Source organism: Scyliorhinus torazame, chromosome 19 (assembly GCF_047496885.1).
Source record: "Scyliorhinus torazame isolate Kashiwa2021f chromosome 19, sScyTor2.1, whole genome shotgun sequence".
NCBI lineage: Eukaryota > Metazoa > Chordata > Chondrichthyes > Carcharhiniformes > Scyliorhinidae > Scyliorhinus > Scyliorhinus torazame.
In genome coordinates this window covers 74625611-74645784 of record NC_092725.1, presented here as the reverse complement: position 1 = coordinate 74645784, position 20174 = coordinate 74625611, and the positions used below count along the sequence as shown (strand labels likewise).

General features: G+C 47.6%; 1 protein-coding gene across 1 annotated transcript in view; it reads right to left on the bottom strand.

Annotated features, from left to right (window-relative positions):
• The window catches only part of LOC140396227 (FYVE, RhoGEF and PH domain-containing protein 4-like), a 431975-nt gene extending 417141 nt beyond the window's left edge, over window positions 1-14834 (bottom strand). The window contains exon 1 of the mRNA XM_072484548.1: window positions 14624-14834. Within this exon, the coding sequence (XP_072340649.1) occupies window positions 14624-14708 (85 nt within the window). The 5' untranslated portion in view covers window positions 14709-14834. The remainder of the gene's footprint in view (window positions 1-14623) is intronic.
• Between the last annotated feature and the right edge of the window lie 5340 nt (window positions 14835-20174).

Sequence of the window (20174 nt, the reverse complement as noted above, 5' to 3'; positions counted from 1 at the left end):
TGCGTTGACTGACCACTGCACCGTGGTACAGGAAGCCATTCAAGAGGGGGGAGCAAAAAGACAAGTGGTAGTTGTAGCAGATTCTATAATTAGGGGGATTGATGGCATCCTTTGTAAGCCAGATCGAGAGTCCCGCATGGTATGTTGCCTGCCCGGTACAAGGGTGAGGGACATCTCTGATCGGCTTGAAAGGATTTTGGAGAGGGAGGGGGAGGATCACAGTTGTTGTGGTCCACGTTGGGACTAACAACATAGGTAAGACTAGGAAAGAGGACCTGTTTGGGGATTATCAAAAACTAGGGACTAAATTAAAGAACCGGCCCTCCAGGGTTATAATCGCTGGATTACTACGCAAGCCACGTGCCAATTGGCAAAGGGTTGAGAAAATTAGGGAAGTTAACACGTGGCTAAAGGAGTGGTGCGGGAACGAGGGATTCCATTTCATGGGGCATTGGCATCAGTACTGGGGCAGGAGGGACCTGTACCGTTGGGACGGTCTTCACCTGAACCATTCTGGGACCAGTGTTCTAGCGAATAGGATAAATAGGTTGGTCACAAGGACTTTAAACTAGCAAGTTGGGGGGAAGGGAAGTGTAAAGCTATGGACAGTATAATGGTTAATGGAGATCAAGGCAGCAGGTTACGTGACAGGTTATTATGTAGAGATATGGGTTCAAAGACAAGGAAAATTAGGAGAAAGGGTAAGAGGAAAAATAATTTGCGAAAAGTTACTGATCAAGGTGTTAGGATTCATAACAAAGACATAAAATACAGCATAAGTGTACTTTACCTGAATGCTCGTAGTATCCGAAATAAGGTAAATGAGTTGATGGTGCAAATCATCGTGAATGACTGATTTAGTGGCCATTACTGAAACATGGTTAAAAGATGGTCACGACTAGGAGTTAAACGTCCAAGGGTATCAGACTATACGAAAGGATAGAATGGACGGTAAGGGCGGTGGTGGAGCTTTGTTGTTTAAGGATGGCATCCGGGCAATAGTAAGGGATGATATTGGTGCTATGGAGGACAAGGTTGAATCAATTTGGGTGGAAATCAGGAATAGTAAGGCGAAAAGGTCACTGATAGGAGTAGTCTATAGGCCACCAAATAGTAACAGCATGGTAGGGCAGGCAATAAGCAAAGAAATAATGGATACATGTAGAAATGGTACAGCGGTTATCATGGGAGATTTTAATCTGCATATCGATTGGTTTAACCAGGTTGGTAAAGGCAGCCTTTTGGAGGAGTTTATAGAATGTGCCCGGGATAATTTCCTGGAACAGTATGTAATGGAACCTACAAGGGAACAAGCGGTCCTAGATCTGGTCCTGTGTAATGAGGCAGGATTGATTAGTTCAGGATCCTCTTGGAAGGAGCGACCACAATATGGTGGAATTTAAAATACAGTTGGAGGATGACAAGGTAAAATCAAACACTAGTGTTTTGTGCTTAAACAAAGGCGATTACAATGGGATGAGAGAAGAACTAGCTAAGGTAGACTGGGAGCAAAGACTTCATGGTGAAGCAGTTGAGGAACAGTGGAGAACCTTCCGAGCGATCTTTCACAGTGTTCAGAAAAGGTTCATACCGACAAAAAAGAAAGATGGTAGAAAGGGGAAAAATCGATCGTGGATATCTAAGGAGGTGAGGGAGAGTATCAAATTGAAGGAAAAAAACATACAAAGTGGAAAAAATTAGTGGGAGACTAGAGGACTGGGAAGTCTTTAGGGGACAACAGAAAGCTACTAAAAAAGCTATAAAGAAGAGTAAGGTAGACTATGAAAGTAAACTGGCTCAGAACATAAAAGCAGATAGTAAAAGCTTCTACAAATATATAAGACAAAAAAGAGTGGCTAAGGTAAATATTGGTCCTTTGGAAGATGAGAAGGGAGATTTAATAATAGGAGACGGGGAAATGGCTGAGGAGCTGAACAGGTTTTTTGGGTCAGTCTTCACAGTGGAGGACACAAATAACATGCCAGTGACTGATGGAAATAAAGATATGATAGGTGAGGACCTTGAGATGATTGTAATCACTAATGAGGCAGTATTGGGCAAGCTAATGGGGCTAAAGGTAGACAAGTCTCCTGGCCCTGATGGGATGCATCCCAGAGTGTTAAAAGAGATGGCTAGGGAAATTGTAAACGCACTAGTGATAATTTATCAAAATTCACTAGACTCTGGGGTGGTCCCAGAGGATTGGAAAGTAGCAAACGTGACACCACTGTTTAAAAAAGGAGGTCGGCAGAAAGCGGGTAATTATAGGCTGGTAAGCTTAACTTCGGTTGTAGGGAAAATGCTGGAATCTATCATTAAGGACGAAATAGCGGGGCACCTGGAGGGAAATTGTCCCATTGGACAGACGCAGCATGGGTTCACAAAGGGTAGGTCGTGTCTGACTAATTTGGTAGAATTTTTTGAGGACGTTACCAGTGCAGTAGATAACGGGGAGCCGATGGATGTGGTATATCTGGATTTCTAGAAAGCTTTTGACAAGGTGCCACACAAAAGGTTGCTGCATAAACTAAAGATGCATGGCATTGAGGGTAAAGTGGTAGCATGGATAGAGGATCGGTTAACTAACAGAAAGCAGAGAGTGGGGATAAATGGGTGTTTCTGTGGTTGGCAACCTGTAACTAGTGGGGTCCCTCAAGGATCAGTGTTGGGCCCGCAGTTGTTCACAATTTACATAGACGATTTGGAGTTGGGGACCAAGTGCAATGTGTCAAAGTTTGCAGACGACACTAAGATGAGTGGTAAAGCAAAAAGTGCAGAGGATACCGGAAGTCTGCAGAAGGATTTGGATAGGTTAGGTGAATGGGCTAGGGTCTGGCAGATGGAATTCAATGTTGCCAAGTGTGAGGCTATCCATTTTGGGAGGAATAACAGCAGAATTGATTATTATTTAAACGGTAAGATGTTAAAACATGCTGCTGTGCAGAGGGACCTGGGTGTGCTGGTGCACGAGTCACAAAAAGTTGGTGTGCAGGTGCAACAGGTGATTAAGAAGGCTAATCGAGTTTTGTCTTTCGTTGCTAGAGGGATGGAGTTCAAGACTAGGGAGGTTATGCTGCAATTGTATAGGGTGTTGGTGAGGCCGCATCTGGAGTATTGTGTTCAGTTTTGGTCTCCTTTCCTGAGAAAGGACATATTGGCACTGGAGGGAGTGCAGAGGAGATTCACTAGGTTGATCCCAGAGTTGAGGGGATTAGATTATGACGAGAGGTTGAGTAGACTGGGACTGTACTCATTGGAGTTTAGAAGGATATGGGGGGATCTTATTGAAACATATAAAATTATGAAGGGAATAGATAGGATAGATGCGGGCAGGTTGTTTCCACTGGTCGGGGAAAGCAGAACTAGGGGACATAGCCTCAAAATAAGGGGAAGTAGATTTAGGACGGAGTGTAGGAGGAACTTCTTCACCCAAAGGGTTGTGAATCTCTGGAATTACTTGCCCAGTGAAGCAGTTGAGGCTCCTTCTTTAAACGTTTTTAAGAAAAAGATAGATACCTTTCTAAAGAATAAAGGGATTCGAGGATATGGTGTACGGGCCGGAGAGTGGAGCTGAGTCCACAAAGATCAGCCATGATCTCATTAAATGGCGGAGCAGGCTCGAGGGGCCAGATGGCCTACTCCTGTTCCTAGTTCTTATGTTCTTATGGCTACAAAACAGAATACAGAAAGTAAGGGTTAAAGGTACTCAGAATAGAAAATGGGGAGAAGTAGTGTTCCACAAGAATCAGTATTTACATAAACAATTTGGACTCAGGAACTGGGTGTATAGTTTCGAAATTTGTGGCTGACACTAAATTAGGTGGTTTATTTATTTATGGAAGAAGATTGCAACAAAATACAGGAAGACACTAATAAACTTGCAGAATGGTATGTAATTGACAAATGAACTTCAACATGTGTATCTATCTGCGAGGTAATACAATTTGGTAGGAAAGCTAGTGCCTAATTAGCAAGGGAAACAGGAGGTACACAAATCACTAAAAGTAGCAATGCAGCTTAATAAGAACATTTTTAAAAACAAAAATCACTGGTGTTTATTTCAAGAGGGATACAATTGAAAAACAGCGAAGTAACATTTAACGGGTATAGAACCTTGTTTAGGTCACACTTGGAGCTCTCCATATTATAAAAAAGATATAGCGGCATTTGAAAGAAGCAGAAAAATCAATTAAGTAGAATTATACTAGAATTGAGAGATTAATTTATCACAAAATATTGAACAGGCTGGGACTCCTTTCTCGAGAAAAGAGAAGAGTAATGCAAAGTCTTCAAGGTCACAAAATTGTTTGTTCGGGTAGACAAAGATGTTTCCACTTGTGGAGGAGACCAGAACTCGGGAACTAGATGTTAAATGGTTACTAGGAAATCCAATGGGGAATTCAAGAGGATTACCCAGAGAGTTATAACGTGGAAGTCGCTACCACAAGGAGTAGTTGAAGTTAACGGCATAGTTGTATTTAAAAGCTTGAAAAGCTCATGAGAGAAAAAGGAAAAATATATTGATAGGGTCTGATGTAAAAGCTTATTTGGAGCATAAATGCTGGCACTGAATGGCCTGTTTCTGTGCTGTAATATTTTGCAATACATTTTCTGAAGTTTATAAACCCGAAAGAAAGCTACAAATTACTGGAATGTGCTGTTGCTCAGATTCTGTGTATTTGGAGAAAAACATGCAATATAGACTTTACTTAAATAAAAGTACTTCTTCAGGAAATTGTGAATAACAACCGCTAGAAGATAAATAAACCTGTTCAGCTGACTAACATATTATTGCACCCTGGAAACATGCTTAAAATGCATATTTTGAATTCAATAAATCAAGTCACGGTCCGCGACTACAATTTTAAAACGTAGATAAAGCATTAAACTGACACAGAAGACAATTAATTGTATTGTAAAATTTGCATTTTAATCATTTTGCAAATATGCATTTCGTCAGCAAAACTTACATTCTGTACTACCAAACCGACAATTTGTACACCTGAGACAGAGATACAAACAACAAAGACCAAATTCGGGATAGCGACAACATAGTTTGACTTACAGGTAAGTTAAGAACAGATATCAGATTTGTCCAAGAGTATATTAAGCCTAAGGTTGTGGCAGTTTTCATTTCTAGATGCATTGATAATCCTAAAGTAAGACAGGCTCCCAATTGAGTGAGTGTTCATGCGAGATGAGATTGAACAGATTGGTAATAGGGATATTAATTTAAGCCATGCCCTACGCTTTATCTGAGGTGCACAAATTTCTTTCATTTTTTGATTTGATCTGTTTGTCATCATATTGCTTTAATATTTGGCTGCACATACTGTTTGAAACACGTCTTCACCGGAAACTCACTGAATCAGAAGGGGTCTGGCAATGTAATTAACGATGCCACTAAACATGCAACAAATACGCTCAGAAAGCGAGGCATTTGTTCTTGCGCATAGTTTGGTATGCCTTAACCACCAATCAAATGGGAAGAGGTATTTGCTTAGTTTGAACTCCTCTGATCCCAGGTATTCTATCACAAACCAGCATCCCTGAAGCCACTGAATCATTGAAAACATGCTCAGCTGCGCATATTGCAGGATTCCGAACAACTTTTCGGGGTTCTGAACAACCTGTCTGATTTTCACATGCAAGGCAAATGTCTTACAGTGTTGTATGGCCTTAAGACCAATGTGAACATACACATCATAAACCTGGCAAAAGGACAGAACTACTAATCCTTGACAAATGTGACTATGTCAACAAAATGCATGCTATTCTTAATGATGTCTCCAAATTCATATCCATTAGACCTGCCACTCAAAATAACCGGAATATCTTGCTTGAAAGCAAGCTGAAAAGAATGCGTGCTGGACTGTGCAAGAAACTACAATGTGATCGAGAACCTAGTGGAGTGGTGTTGCGACAACAATCTCTCCCTCAGTGCCAGCAAAACTAAACAGCTGGTCATTGACTTCAGGAAGCAAAGTACTGTACACACCCCTGTCGGCATCAACAGGGCCGAGGTGGAGATGGTTAGCAGTTTCAAATTCCTAGGGGTGCACATCTCCAAAAATCTGTCCTGGTCCACCCACGTCAACGCTACCACCAAGAACGCACAACAGCGCCTATACTTCCTCAGGAAACTAAGGAAATTCGGCATGTCCACATTGACTCTTACCAACTTTTACAGATGCACCATAGAAAGCATCCTATCGGGCTGCATCACAGCCTGGTATGGCAACTGCTCGGCCCAGGACCGCAAGAAACTTCAGAGAGTCATGAACACCGCCCAGTCCATCACACAAACCTGCCTCCCATCCATTGACTCCATCTACACCTCCCGCTGCCTGGGGAAAGCGGGCAGCCTAATCAAAGATCCCTCTCACCCGGCTTACTCACTCTTCCAACTTCTTCTATCGGGCAGGAGATACAGAAGTCTGAGAACACGCACGAACAGACTCAAAAACAGCTTCTTCCCCACTGTCACCAGACTCCTAAATGACCCTCTTATGGACTGACCTCATTAACACTACACCCTGTATGCTTCATCCGATGCCAGTAGTTACATTGTACATGTTGTGTTGCCCTATTATGTATTTTCTTTTATTTCCTTTTCATGTATTTAATGATCTGATGAGCTGCTCGCAGAAAAATACTTTTCACTGTACCTCGGTACACGTGACAATAAACAAATCCAATCCAATATAAATCACAGGATTTGTCCTCGCAGTCCACAGTATGTATGGGCTGCCAAAGACACACAAAAGTGATGTCCCTTTACGCCTTATCTTATCTATGACCAGTTCTGCATAAAATGAATTGGCCAAATGATTAGGTGGATTGTTACAACTTGGGCACGTTTTCCACATACACGGTGAAGGATTTCTTCATATTTATAAAGTCATTAAAAATAAATAAATGTAAATGTCACCACAGCTCCAGAGGTCCTCGGTGCTCTCGCTGCTCCCTCAGCACTCACCACTCATGGAGGCAGCTGAGTGACCTCTTGCACCCCCTTTGAGAGGGGGAGCTGGCCGGTGGTGATTTAACCCGAGGGTCACCACACCTCAGGTGAGGGGCAAAGTTGCGAAGACGTGAATAACTTCAGTCGGTACGGTAACTGAACTGCGCTGTTGCTGTCACTCCGCATCACAAACCAACCGTCCAGCTAACTGAGCTAACCAGTCCCGTATTGATAGCAATACTGTGTCCATGTGTTCATTTACATTGCTAGCCTATTCACCAATGTTCCACTCAAGGAGACCACAGATATTTTACGCTGCAGCACTATATTAAAGCGATCTAGATCCGCCACCAAAACATGAATCAGTATTCATTGAGCTTGTGAACTTGGGAACTTATGCCGTTGAATTGGGCTTTAATGACACCATGTATGCCCAGATAGATGGCATTGCCATGGGATCCTCTCTCAGTCCAGCTCTCACAAACATCTGTGTCAGGTTCCATGAGAAACGCGTATTCAACGAAATGAAGCCTAACTTCTTACTCATTGCACATTTCTGATATGTGGATGATAAGTTGGTCATATTTATATCTGCATGTACTAATTTCCTCACATATTTTAATAGGCTCCATCCTACATTAAAATTCAGCTTTGAGCAGTCAAATTAACTGTTTCCTTTGCATACTAGTTGATAAATCTGCCCCAGGGGTTCTCTCCCAAGGATTACTGCAAGCCTACCTACACTTGGCAATACACATTATGGGATTCTTACAGTCCATGTGCTATAAGATTGGCCTTGTCGGCCACCTCTTGGAGGGGGCCCAAGCCCTTCAACCTTGATAGAATCTCTACAGTACAGGAGGAGGCCATTCGACCCATCGGGTCTGTACCGACCCTTGGAAAGAGTACCCTACCTAGGCCCAAGTCCCAACCCTATCCTCGTAACCCAGTAGCCCCACCTAACCTTTTGAACACTCAGGGGCAATTCAGCATGGCCAATCCACCTAACCTGCACATCTTTGGACTGTGGGAGGAAACCAGAGCACCCGGAGGAAACCCACACAGGGGAGAAAGTGCAAACTCCACACAGGACAGTCACCCAAGATTGGAATTGAACCTGGATCGCTGGCGCTGTGAGGTCGCAGTGCTAGCCACTGTGCCGTCCATGCTGAAATAGGGCACATCAAAAGGCATCATGTGGTATACTAGTTGACCTGATCAGATCATTTCATGCTGTGTATCGCACAAACTCACAAATGGGCCTAAGACCATCACTTTCGGCCCTGAAATGCCCCCTGTCTGCCTCAGATTACCCTGGAAGGGCAAGGTATCTCAGAAATTCTTGATGATGTGACACTTAAAAGGATGTCAGCTGTCAACTTTTACTTTTAATATTCTACTTAATAATTTACTTTTTAATATGGATATTGACAAACCGATTGAAGAAGGCAGCTCACCACCATCTTCACAATGGCAATTAAGGGTGGTCAATAAATTTCCAGCTTTGCCAGAAATGCCCACATTTCATCAATGAATAAAAATTAACTGAAGATACTCATGTACTGACAGGGAAATTAAAAAACACCAATCCTTCCTGTCAAATAATCTGCATGTAGAACTATATCCAAATCATTGATGTACACAATGAATAGAAACAGTCCCCCATCGTCCCCTATATACATATCGGTACGGTGGCACATATTGGTACTAACAACAAAGGCACAAAGAGTGACGAGGTTCTGCAGCAGGAGCTCAGGGAGTTAGGTAGAAAGTTAAAAAACAGGATCTCCCGAGTTGAAATCTCGGATTACTCCCTGTGCCAAGTGCTGGTGAGGCTTGACATAGGAAGATAGTACAGCTAAACATGTGGCTAAACAGCTGGTATAGGAGGGTTTCAGATATCTAGACCATTGGGATCTCTTTCGGGGCAGGTGGGACCTGTACAAAGAGGATGGGTTACATCTAAACTGGAGGGGCATAAATATCCCGGCCGCAAGTTTTGCTAGTGTCACACGGGAGGGTTTAAACTAGTGTGGGAGGGTGGGGTGGGAACCGGAGCAATAAGTCAGAAGGTGAAATAACCAAGGGGGAACTAGAGAATAGGGCCAGCAAGACTCAGAGGAAGAGTAGACAGGGAGATGTTGCAAAACACAGCGGGACTGATGGCCTGAAATGCATTTGTTTCAATGCGAGAAGTAGAACAGTTAAGGAAGAAGAACCCCACAAGTCCCAAAAGACTTGCCTGTTGGGCGAATTGGACATTCTGAATTCTCCCTCAGTGTACTCGAACAGGTGCTTGAGAGGGGCGACTAGGGGAATTTTACAGTAACTTCATTGCAGTGTTAATGCAAGCCTACTTGTGCCACTAATAAAAGATTATTATTACTTAGAGCTTGGATTAGTACTTGGAACTATGATGTTGTTGCCATTACAGAGACTTGGTTGAGGAACAGGATTGGCAGCTAAATGTTCCAGGATTTAGATGTTTCAGGAGGGATAGAGGGGGATGTAAAAGGGGTGGGGGAGTTGCACTACTGGTTAAGGAGAATATCACAGCTGTCCTGTGGGAGGACATTGCAGCGGGCTCATGAAGCGAGGCAATATGAGTAGAGCTCAGGAATAGGAAGGGTGCAGTCACAATGTTGGGGGTTTACTACAGGCCTACCAATGGACAGCAGGAGATAGAGGAGCAGATATGTAGGCAGAGATTGGAAAGATGTAAAAGCAATAGGATTGTTGTGCTGGGTGGCATTAACTTCCCCTATATTGCCTGGGACTCACCATGCATGGAACCAGAGGAAATGGGTGTGGTATTGAATGAGTACTTTGCATCAGTATTCACCAAAGACAAGGACTTGGTGGATGATGAGTCTGGAGAAGGATGTGTAGATAATCTTGGTCACATTGAAATCAAAAAGGAGTAGGTGTTGGACGTTTTGAAAAAAATTGAGGTGGGTAAGTCCCCAGGGCCTAATGGGATCTACCCCAGAATACTGAGGGAGGCAAGGGAGGACATTTCTGGGGCCTTGACAGAAATCTTTGTATCCTCACTGACTACAGGTGAGGTCCCAGAGGACAGGAGAACAGGCCGGGGAGCCTTCCGTCAGTGGTAGATAAATTATTGGAGAGGATTCTTCAGGACAGGATTTACTCCCATTTGGAAGCAAATGGACAGATTAGTGAGAGGCAGCATGGTTTTGTGAAGGGGAGGTCGTGTCTCACTAAATTGATTGGGTTTTCGAGGATGATTGATGAAGGTAGGGCAGTGGATCTTGTCTAAATGCACGTCAGTAAGGCCTTTGACAAGGTCCTTCATGGCAGACTGGTACAGAAGGCATCAGAGGTGAGCTCGCAAGATGGCTACAGAACTGGCTCAGTCATAGAAGGATAACAGGGGAAGGGTGCATTTCTGAATGGAGGGCTGTGACTAGTGGTGTTCCGCAGGGATCAGTGCTGGGACCTTTGCTGTTTGTAGTTTATGTAAATGATTTAGAGGAAATGTAACTGGTCTGATTTGTAACTGATGACACAAAGGTGGAATTGCGGATAGTAATAAGGGCTGTTAGAGGATACAGCAGGATATAGATCGGTTGGAGACTTGGGCGGAGAGATGGCAGATGGCGTTTAATCGGGACAATAGTGAGGTAATGCATTTTGGAAGGTCTAATAGAGGTGGGAAATATACAGTAAATGGCAGATCCCTTAAGAGTATTGAGGGATCTGGGTGCACAAGTTCACAGGTCACGAAAAGTAGCATCGCGGGTAGTCAAAAGGCATATGACATACTTGCTCTTATCAGCCGGGGCATTGAGTATAAAAATTGGCAAGTCACGCTGCAGCTGCATAGAACCTTAGTTAGGCCACCCTTGGAATATAGTGTTCGATTATGGTCGCCACACTACAGAAAGATGTGGAGGGTACAGAAGAGGTTTACCAGGATGCTGCCTGCTATGGAGGGCATTAGCTACGAGGAGAGGTTGAATAAACTCGGTTTATTCTCACTGGAACAACGGAGGTTGAGGGGCAACCTGATGGAAGTCTACAAAATTATGAGGGGCATGGACAGAGTGGATAGTCAGAAGCTTTTTCCCAGGGTGGAAAAGACAATTACTAGGGGACATTGGCTTAAGGTGCGAGGAGCAAAGTTTAGAGGAGATGTGCGAGGGAAGTTTTTTTTTTTTACACAGAGGGTAGTGGAACTCGCTGCCAGAGGAGATGGTGGAAGCAGGTACAATAGTGACTATTAAGGGGCGTCTTGACAAATACATGAATAGGATGGGAAAAGAGGGGTACGGACCCCAGAAGAAGGTTTTAGGTTAGACAGCATGGTCGGTGCAGGCTTGGAGGGCCGAAGGGCCTGTTCTGTGCTGTAACTTTCTTTGTTCTTTGTATATCAATTTCCAACAAAACTGTCCTCAACGCCTCTCTTCTTTCTCCCTTTTGACCAGTTTTTCTTTCTATTTGCTAACTTTCACCTAATCCCAAACTCCAGAAATGTTCCAATTGTCTCCAGTGTGGTCACATAATTTGTCTTATATCCACTCTAACATTCATACAGAAAAGTGTGAAAATCACTGCCCTATAATCACTATTTTCTATTCTATTATCCAAATACTTTAACCTGAATATTTCCTTAAAGTTGTCTGATTTTTAAAAATGTTTCTCAATATTGATGTTGAGTTCAATTCTGAGGCCAGAGTAATTCAGGAACAAAATAGAGCGAGACTCCCTCTTCTGGCTTATCCCATTCCTCTTCCCTCTGGGATTCTAGCTGCATTCAAAATTCAGATTGAATTGACAGTTTAGCTGAGAAGTTACTGTGAAGCAAAACCACTTCATGTCAACAACTATTTGCACTCGTATTTATTTGCATGCATCAATTTGCACGCATTTAATGTGATAAAAAATCAAACAAAACTTCACAAAAGTATTAGCAAACAGAATTTGACATGGAGCCACATAAGAAGATATTAGAGGCCGAGTTTGGTCACAGAGGTGGGTTAAGAAGCATCTCAAAGGCAGATTGAGGGGCTTTGGAAGATAATTCCAGAGCTTATGGCTTCATCAGCTGAAGGCACAGGCTCCATTGGTGGAGCAATCAAAATCAAGGATGCACAGGAGACCAGAAGTGAATAAGCAGAGATATCTGGGAGGCTTTCGGGGCTGGAGAAAATTATAAATATAGGGAGGGGTGAGGCCATGAACAGATTTGAAATAAAGGATAAGAATTTTACAATTGAGGCATTGATTAATTAGGAGCAAAAGTCACCTTCTTCTTCGGCATTGCCTCGGGATTGAGGATGACTTGCTTCCACACCGATTTGATAGATTCCGAAATGGCTGAGAAGTGTGCCTTGTAGAATTTCCACATAGTGGGCAGGTAGTGCCTGAAGGGTTGGGTACATTGGGTGGCTTGACGGCTTGGCTGCTCCTTCCGAGACCTTGGCTTCACTGCTGCATATTCACTGCTGCATAGTACAGCAGTCACTGCCATAAAGGAGGGTGTCAGTCCCGGGGTGGGGGTGTCAGTCCGAGAGGGAGGAAGGGAGGAAGGAGTGTCAGTCCGAGAGGGGGGGGGGAAGGGGATGTCAGTCCGATGGGGAGGGGGGAGGGGATGTCAGTCCGATGGGGGGGGGGTCAGTCCGATGTGGGGGGGGGGGGGTCAGTCCGATGGGGGGGGGGAAAGGGGTGTCAGTCCGATGGGGAGGTGAGAGTGGGTGTCAGTCCGATGGGGAGGGGGTGTCAGTCCGATGGGGGGGTCAGTCCGATGGGGGGTCAGAAGAGAGGGTCAGTCCGGTGGGGGGGGCGGAAGAGGGGGGAAGGGGAGGGGGTGTCAGTCCGATTGGGGGGGGGGAGAAGGGGGTGTCAGTCGAGAGGGCGGAAGGCGGTGTCAGTCGAGGGGGGGGGAAGGGGGTGTCAGTCCAGCAGGGTGGGGGAGGGGAATGGGTGTCAGTCGAGAGGGGGGAATGGGGTGTTAGTCCAGAGGGGGGGGGGGGAATGGGTGTCAGTCGAGAGGGGGGAAATGGGGTGTCAGTCCAGAGGGGGGGAAGGGGGTATCAGTCCGAGAGGGGGGTGTCAACTTCCCAACATTAGAATTTTATGATTATTTGTTGTCCTTTACAAATCAGATTGAAACTGAAAAAAACCTACTGTGATTTGCTAGTTTGAACTTCCTGCATCACCAAAGAATGCAAGTCAAGGATTTTATTGATTGTATTGTAATAGTTGACCAGATATTAACCTGATCAGCAGTTAGAAAGAATTTTTAACGAGCACAAGGAGTATTTAAATAAAAATTGATACTTATAAATTACTTTGAAAACAAGAAAAGCCGAATACAATGCATGTCTCATTTATCTTGCTTTATCTGTTACTCAGCTGTATCGCCTCAGTAAAAAGGCTCTATCAAGGTGATTATGATTACAACTCAACAAGGAAGAATAAGGCAATGGTGGCACAGTGGTTAGCGTTGCTGCCTCACAGCGCCAGGGAGCTGTGTTCAATTCCAGCCTTGGGTGACTGTGCAGAGTTTGCACTTTCTCACTGTGTCTGCGTGAGTTTCCTCCTGGTGCTCAGTGGTTCCTCCCACAATCTAAAGATGTGCAGGTTAGGTGGATTGACATATAAATTGCCCCTTACTGTCCAAGGATGTGCCGGTTAGGTGGGTGAGTTGGTCAGGGAGGGTGCTCTTTCAGAGGGTAGGGGCAGACTCGATGGGCCGAATGGCCGCCTTCTGCACTGCAGGGATTCAATGATTTAAAAAAACATTCTGGCAAACAAACCAGGCAACATTTAAGTAGCAGTATGTCATCCTTTTCAGGATTTGGCTCCTTACCGGTTACTAGAGATACTTAAAGAACACCTCCAAACGTCAAAAGGTTTGATCTATGTAGTTCAAAATAAAGAAAAGGTAATCCCGATGAAGGGTTATGCCTGAAACACCAACATTGTCCTTTCTTTCATTAATGTTGGCTGACTGGCTGGGCGTTTGCAGCGTTCTGTGTATTTAACTATTTGTAATCTCCATATTTACTGTATCCCATCCCCACCACGCCCACACACCCAGAAACACCCCAGCCTCTGGCAACTTTTTCCCAAAGTAGTCTACATCCACCTGTCAGCATTACAAGCAAATGTCCCTTAAACCATTTGGATGCATGGTCACTGGAGCTATCCTCGCCCACACACACCTCCCTCCGCAGTGAGGGAGTGGGCACAGCAACTCCTATAAAAATGTTCCTGCTCCGCGTGCATGGAAACCAACTGCCAGCAAAAACCTCAATCCTTTACCAGCTAACCAAATATCTGGCACCTTTCTGGCCAACTGCACAGAAATGTATTCTCCAGTAAAACGAATCTTTATTTGATCCAAATACAGCCACAGTTATATCCAATTCATTTCAGGTTTGTTTTGACCAGCATTAATGGAGTCTCGAGAGTAAACAACTTGGAGACGGGAAGCGATTACTGAGAGTCACAGCACTGAGGAAGTGTTTGACGTGAAGTCTTAAGGTAGATCCCGAGTTAACAGACACCCTGCGGTTGAACACTGGAATATCACCCCTGGAATGGGGGCGATATCGAACAGCCAACTTAAATTCCACTATTTATACTCGCTCGTTGAACTTTCCAGGCAACATTTACCCAAGACTCTCTTACCCGTTTCACCCAGTGGCTCCTGTGTGGGGAGAGAATCGTTCATGTCCCTCTTCTTTAGCGCAACCCTCCTGAACTCCTGCTGCATGTTGAGCTCGTTTACCAGCGAGTACAAAGTGGGTGGGGGGAGAAAACAAAACCCAACTCAATGAGAATACAAGGCACGCTCACAGAAACGTCAGACTCTGCAAATAGTTCACATAGTGCAGAACCCACTGGCTGCCTGTCAGCGCTCAGTGAGGCAGCGCTGCGCCTGTGGGAAACCTTCCAATCAGAGCCCGTCACCCAGGTAACCCCGCCCCATCACCCAGGTAATCATCCAGGTAACCCCGCCCCATCACCCAGGTAGCCCTCGCCCATCACCCAGGTAACCCTGCCCCATCACCCAGGTAATCATCCAGGTAACCCCGTCCCATCACCCAGGTAATCACCAATGTAACCCTGCCCCATCACCCAGGTAACCCCGCCCCATCACCCAGGTAACCCCACCCCATCACCCAGGTATACACCCAGGTACCCCCGTCCCATCACCCAGGTAATCACCCAGGTAACCTCGCCCCATCACCCAGGTACCCCTGTCCTATCACCCAGGTAATCACCCAGGTAACCCTGCCCCATCACCCAGGTAACCCTGCCCCATCACCCAGGTAACTCTGCCCCATCACCCAGGTAATCATCCAGGTATCCCCACCCCATCACCCAGGTAACCCCTGCCCCATCACCCAGGTAATCATCCAGGTAACCCCATCCTATCATCCAGGTAATCACCCATGTAACCCTGCCCCATCCCAGGTAACCCCGCCCCATCACCCAGGTAACCCCACCCCATCACCCAAGTAATCACCCAGGTAACCCCGCCCCATCACCAAGGTAATCACCCAGGTAACCTCGACCCATCACCCAGGTAATCACCCAGGTAACCCCACCCCATCACCCAGTTATTGGGCAGCACGGTAGCATTGTGGATAGCACAATTGCTTCACAGCTCCAGGGTCCCAGGTTCGATTCCTGCTTGGGTCACTGTCTGTGCGGAGTCTGCACATCCTCCCCGTGTGTGCGTGGGTTTCCTCCGGGTGCTCCGGTTTCCTCCCACAGTCCAAAGATGTGCAGGTTAGGTAGATTGGCCATGATAAATTGCCCTTAGTGTCCAAAATTGCCCTTAGTGTTGGGTGGGGTTACTGGGTTATGGGGATAGGGTGGAGTTGTTGACCTTGGGTATGGTGCTCTTTCTAAGAGCCGGTGCAGACTTGATGGGCTGAATGGCCTCCTTCTGCACTGTAAATTCTATGATACCCACCCAGGTAACCCCACCCCATCACCCAGGTAATCACCCAGGTCACCCCGCCCCATCAGCCAGGTAATCACCCAGGTGACCCAGCCCCATCACCCAGGTAACCCCACCCCGTCACCCAGGTAATCACCCAGGTAACCCCACCCAATTAACCAGGTAACACTGACCCATCACCCGAGTACACAACCAGGTAACTCCGTGCCCTGTCACCCAACGTAACCCTGCCCATAACCCAGGTGACCCCGCTTTTCCTTTTTTAAAAATATGTTTTTATTAAGAATTTTTCAACAATATTTTCCACCCCCCCCCCCCTCCCGTAACAAAGAAAAGAAAGAGAACTCGCGTGGCAAGACATGAACATGGCAAGTCAATAAGATACAGAACTTTGTACATTGGATTCTTCCCGTAGATGTCAGTTTCCGGATCATTCATGTGTTTTCTTGCTCAAATGCCCCCCAAAGGAATCCCCCTTCCGGGCTACTAGGGATGCAAAGGCCAGAATGCCGGCCTCTTTCGCCTCCTGCACTCCCAGCTCGTCCACTACTCCAAATAGTGCTAGCCCCCAGCTTGGCTTGACCTGGACTTTCACCACCTTAGATACTGTTCCCGCCACTCCCCTCCAGAACCCCTCCAGTGCCGGGCTGACCCCGCTTTTCCAACCAACGTTTTTACATAATAAGGATAGAAGTACAAATAATAATAAAAATAAAAATAAAAATAAACAAGGATTATTAAGTAAACACTCTTGTAACACCACCCCCATCACCTAGATAAGGTAACTCCGTCCCATTAGCCAGGAAACACTGGTCCATCACCCAGGTAAGCATCCAGGTAGCACCACCCCAACACCCAGGTAACCCTGCTCATCGCCCAGGTAGTCTCAACCCATCACTGAGGTACCCACGCCCCATCACCCAGGTAATCATCCATGTAACCACCCCATCCCCCAGGTAATCAACGAGATAACCCCATCACCCAGGTAATCACCCAGTTCACCCTGCCCGCATCACACAGGTAATCCTGCCCCATCACCCAGGTAACCCTACCCCAACCTATTACACTGGTAACCCAGCCCCATCACACAGGTAATCACCAAGGTAATACCGCCCCATCACCCAGGTAACACCACCCTATCACCCAGGTAACCACCCAGTAACATCACCCAGGTAATGCAGCTCCCAACACACAGGTGATCACCCTTGTAACACAGATCCTATTACATAGGTAATCACCCAGGTAACACAGCCCTCATCACCCAGGTAAACACTCTTGTAACACTGCCCCCATCACCCAGGTAATCACTCAGGTACACCGGGCGAGATTCTCCGACGCCGCGCCGGTTGGGAGAATCGCTGGGTGCGCCATTATATCACGAGACGCCGGTCCGACGCCGTCCCGCCATTCTCCCAACCGGCGAGAACGGCTACGTCGAGGTCGGCACTGCGCCTGCCGGAGAATCGCCCGAGATACTCAGACCGGCGATTCTCCTGTTCCCCCGCTATTCAGCGGCCCGGATGGGCCGAAGTCCCGACGCCGTTCACACCTGGTAAATAAATTTGTCAGCCAATCGCACTGGCTGACGATGAGGAGCGAGGAGGTGAGCGGCCCTTGTCCCGGAGTTTTCGCGGATACGGCTGGTGCTGGGGGGGCTGGGAAGGCCTCTCCGGGTACGCTGCCGCCACTTGAGGGGGGGGCGGGGTGCGAAGAGGAGGAGGTCTGCGTGGAAGGCTGCAGACATGCCGGGGGGGGGGGGGGAGGGGGGAGGGGGGATAAGGAGGATGTCTGCGTGGAAGGCTGCAGACATGCCCGGGGGTGGGGAGAGGGTGGGATGAGGAGGATGTCTGCGTGGAAGGCTGCAGACATGCCCGGGGTAGGGTGGGATGAGGAGGATGTCTGCGTGGAAGGCTACAGACATGCCCGGGGGGGGAGGGAGTGGAATGAGGAGGATGTCTGCGTGGAAGGCTGTCATGGCAGGACGGTGACGAGGACAGGCTTGCAAGTTGAAGTCTCGCTGATGGACAGAGGCCACTGGCGCACCAGTGAGGGTGGACGGTGTGAACTGGCCGGTGGACGGAGACAGTGGCCAGGGGTTAGGCTGACTGCGTGTCTGCAGCGAGACCAGGCCACCGGGGCACACATGTATCCCATGCCGCCTGGCTGTTGAGGAGTCCAAGCATCTCCGTGTAACATGTCGTTTCTCTTACCCCCCCACCCCCCTCTTGCAGATTACCATGTATGCTAACTGATGCACAGTCAATTGCACAAAGGCTAAAGTTGGGTACAACTGTGGCTTTATTACAGTCAAATATGTGGCCTCCTGCTGCAGCTGGCGAAATGGCAGGGCACTGGAGGTCATACATATTTATCCAGTTCTCCGTGGGCGGAGCCAGCCAGCAGGAGCGACCGGCAAACCTGTAGTGCAGGTTCGACCTTACATCTCCTATTACAGTGGTTCACCACATTCACCCCCCTGTTAAAAATGAGTCCGGCGGGGGTGACGTGAAACTATATACAATTAGTGCAATTATATACAGTGGTAGGGAAAGAAAATTCCATGTTGACGATCCGGAGTCTGTCAAAGGATCTGCCGGTCCGGTGCTTTGGTGCTTCATTGGGAGCGACGTAACGGTGGCGGCGAAGTCGGTGCTGGCGGTGGTGGAGGTGGCACCGATGGCGGTGGTGGCAGTGCTGATGCTGGCCAGTCATCGGGGAACTCCGGGAGCGTGCCAAAGTCCTCTTCGTCCTCTTGTGCGGAAAAGGGGAGGGGGGTGTATGGTCTGGTGGGGTCAATATTGGCGGCACGGTGGGAGGTGGGGGGGGGGCGCATTGGTGGGGGTGTGTGTTTGGGTGGAACTTGACGGTGCCAGGTCCCTGAGTGAGACAGTATCTTGGCGGCTGTCGGGGAACTCAATGTAGGCATATTCAAGGTTGGCGTGGAGTAGCTGAACCCTGTCCACCAAGGGGTCCACCTTGTGGAGTCGGACGTGCCTACGGAGAAGGACCGATCCTGGAGCAGTCAGCCAAGTCTGGAGCGACACCCCGGATGTGGACTCCCTGGGGAATGTAAAAACATGTTCATGGGGTGTGTTATTAGTGGCGGTGCACAATAGTGACCGGGTGGAGTGCAGAGCGTCAGGGAGGAACTCCTGCCAGCGAGAGGCTGAGAGGTTCCTGGACCGTAGGGCCAGCTGGACGGCCCTCCAAACCGTCCCATTCTCCCGTTCTACTTGTCCGTTTCCTCGGGGGTTGTAGCTGCTCATCCTGCTGGAGGCTATACCCCTGCTGAGCAGGAACAGACGCAGCTCATCGCTCATGAATGAGGATCCCCTGTCACTGTGGATTTGGCGGGGAAACCGAACAGAGCGAAGATGGTGCTGAGGGCCTTGATGACGGTGGCAGATGTCATATTGGGGCATGGGACAGCGAGGGGAATCTGGAGTACTCATCGACCACACTGCGAATGTACGTGTTACGGTCGGTGGAGGGGAGGGACCCTTTGAAATCCACGCTGAGGCGTTCAAAGGGGCGGGAAGCCTTCACCAGGCGTGCATGGTCCGGCCGGTAGAAATACGGCTTGCACTCCGCACAGACCTGGCAGACCCTGGTGATTGTCCTTACTTCCTCGATGGAGTAGGACAGATTGCGAGCTTTGACCAGATGGTACAATCTAGTGACCCCCGGGTGACAAAGGCTGTCGTGTAGGGCCCGGAGTTGGTCCACTTGTGCGCTGGCACATGTGCCTCGGGAGAGGGCATCAGGGGGCTCGTTGAGTTTACCGGGGCGATACAAGATCTCGTAATTATAGGTGGAGAGCTCTCCCGCTGTGTGTTATTGAACATGAAGGCTACCGACCGTTGGTCCGTAAGGAGAGTGAATCTCTTACCGGCCAGGTAATGCCTCCAATGCCACACAGCTTCAACAATAGCTTGGGCCTCCTTCTCGACGGATGAGTGTCAAATTTCAGAAGCATGAAGGGTGCGGGAAAGAATGCCACGGGTCTGCCTCCCTGGTTTAGAGTGGCGGCAAGGGCGACGTCTGAAGCGTCGCTTTCTACTTGGAAAGGCAGTGACTCGTCCACTGCGCGCATCCCAGCCTTGGCGATGTCTGCTCTGTTGCGGGTGAAGGCATGTTGTGCCTCGGCCGCAAGGGGGAATTGGGTGGACTGCTGCTGCTGAGGGGGTGGCCGCAGAGAGCCGGAATGTGCAGGAGGATGCTGAGGGGAACAATCACCACCAGATCGTTGGGGATGCACAGGATGCGGGC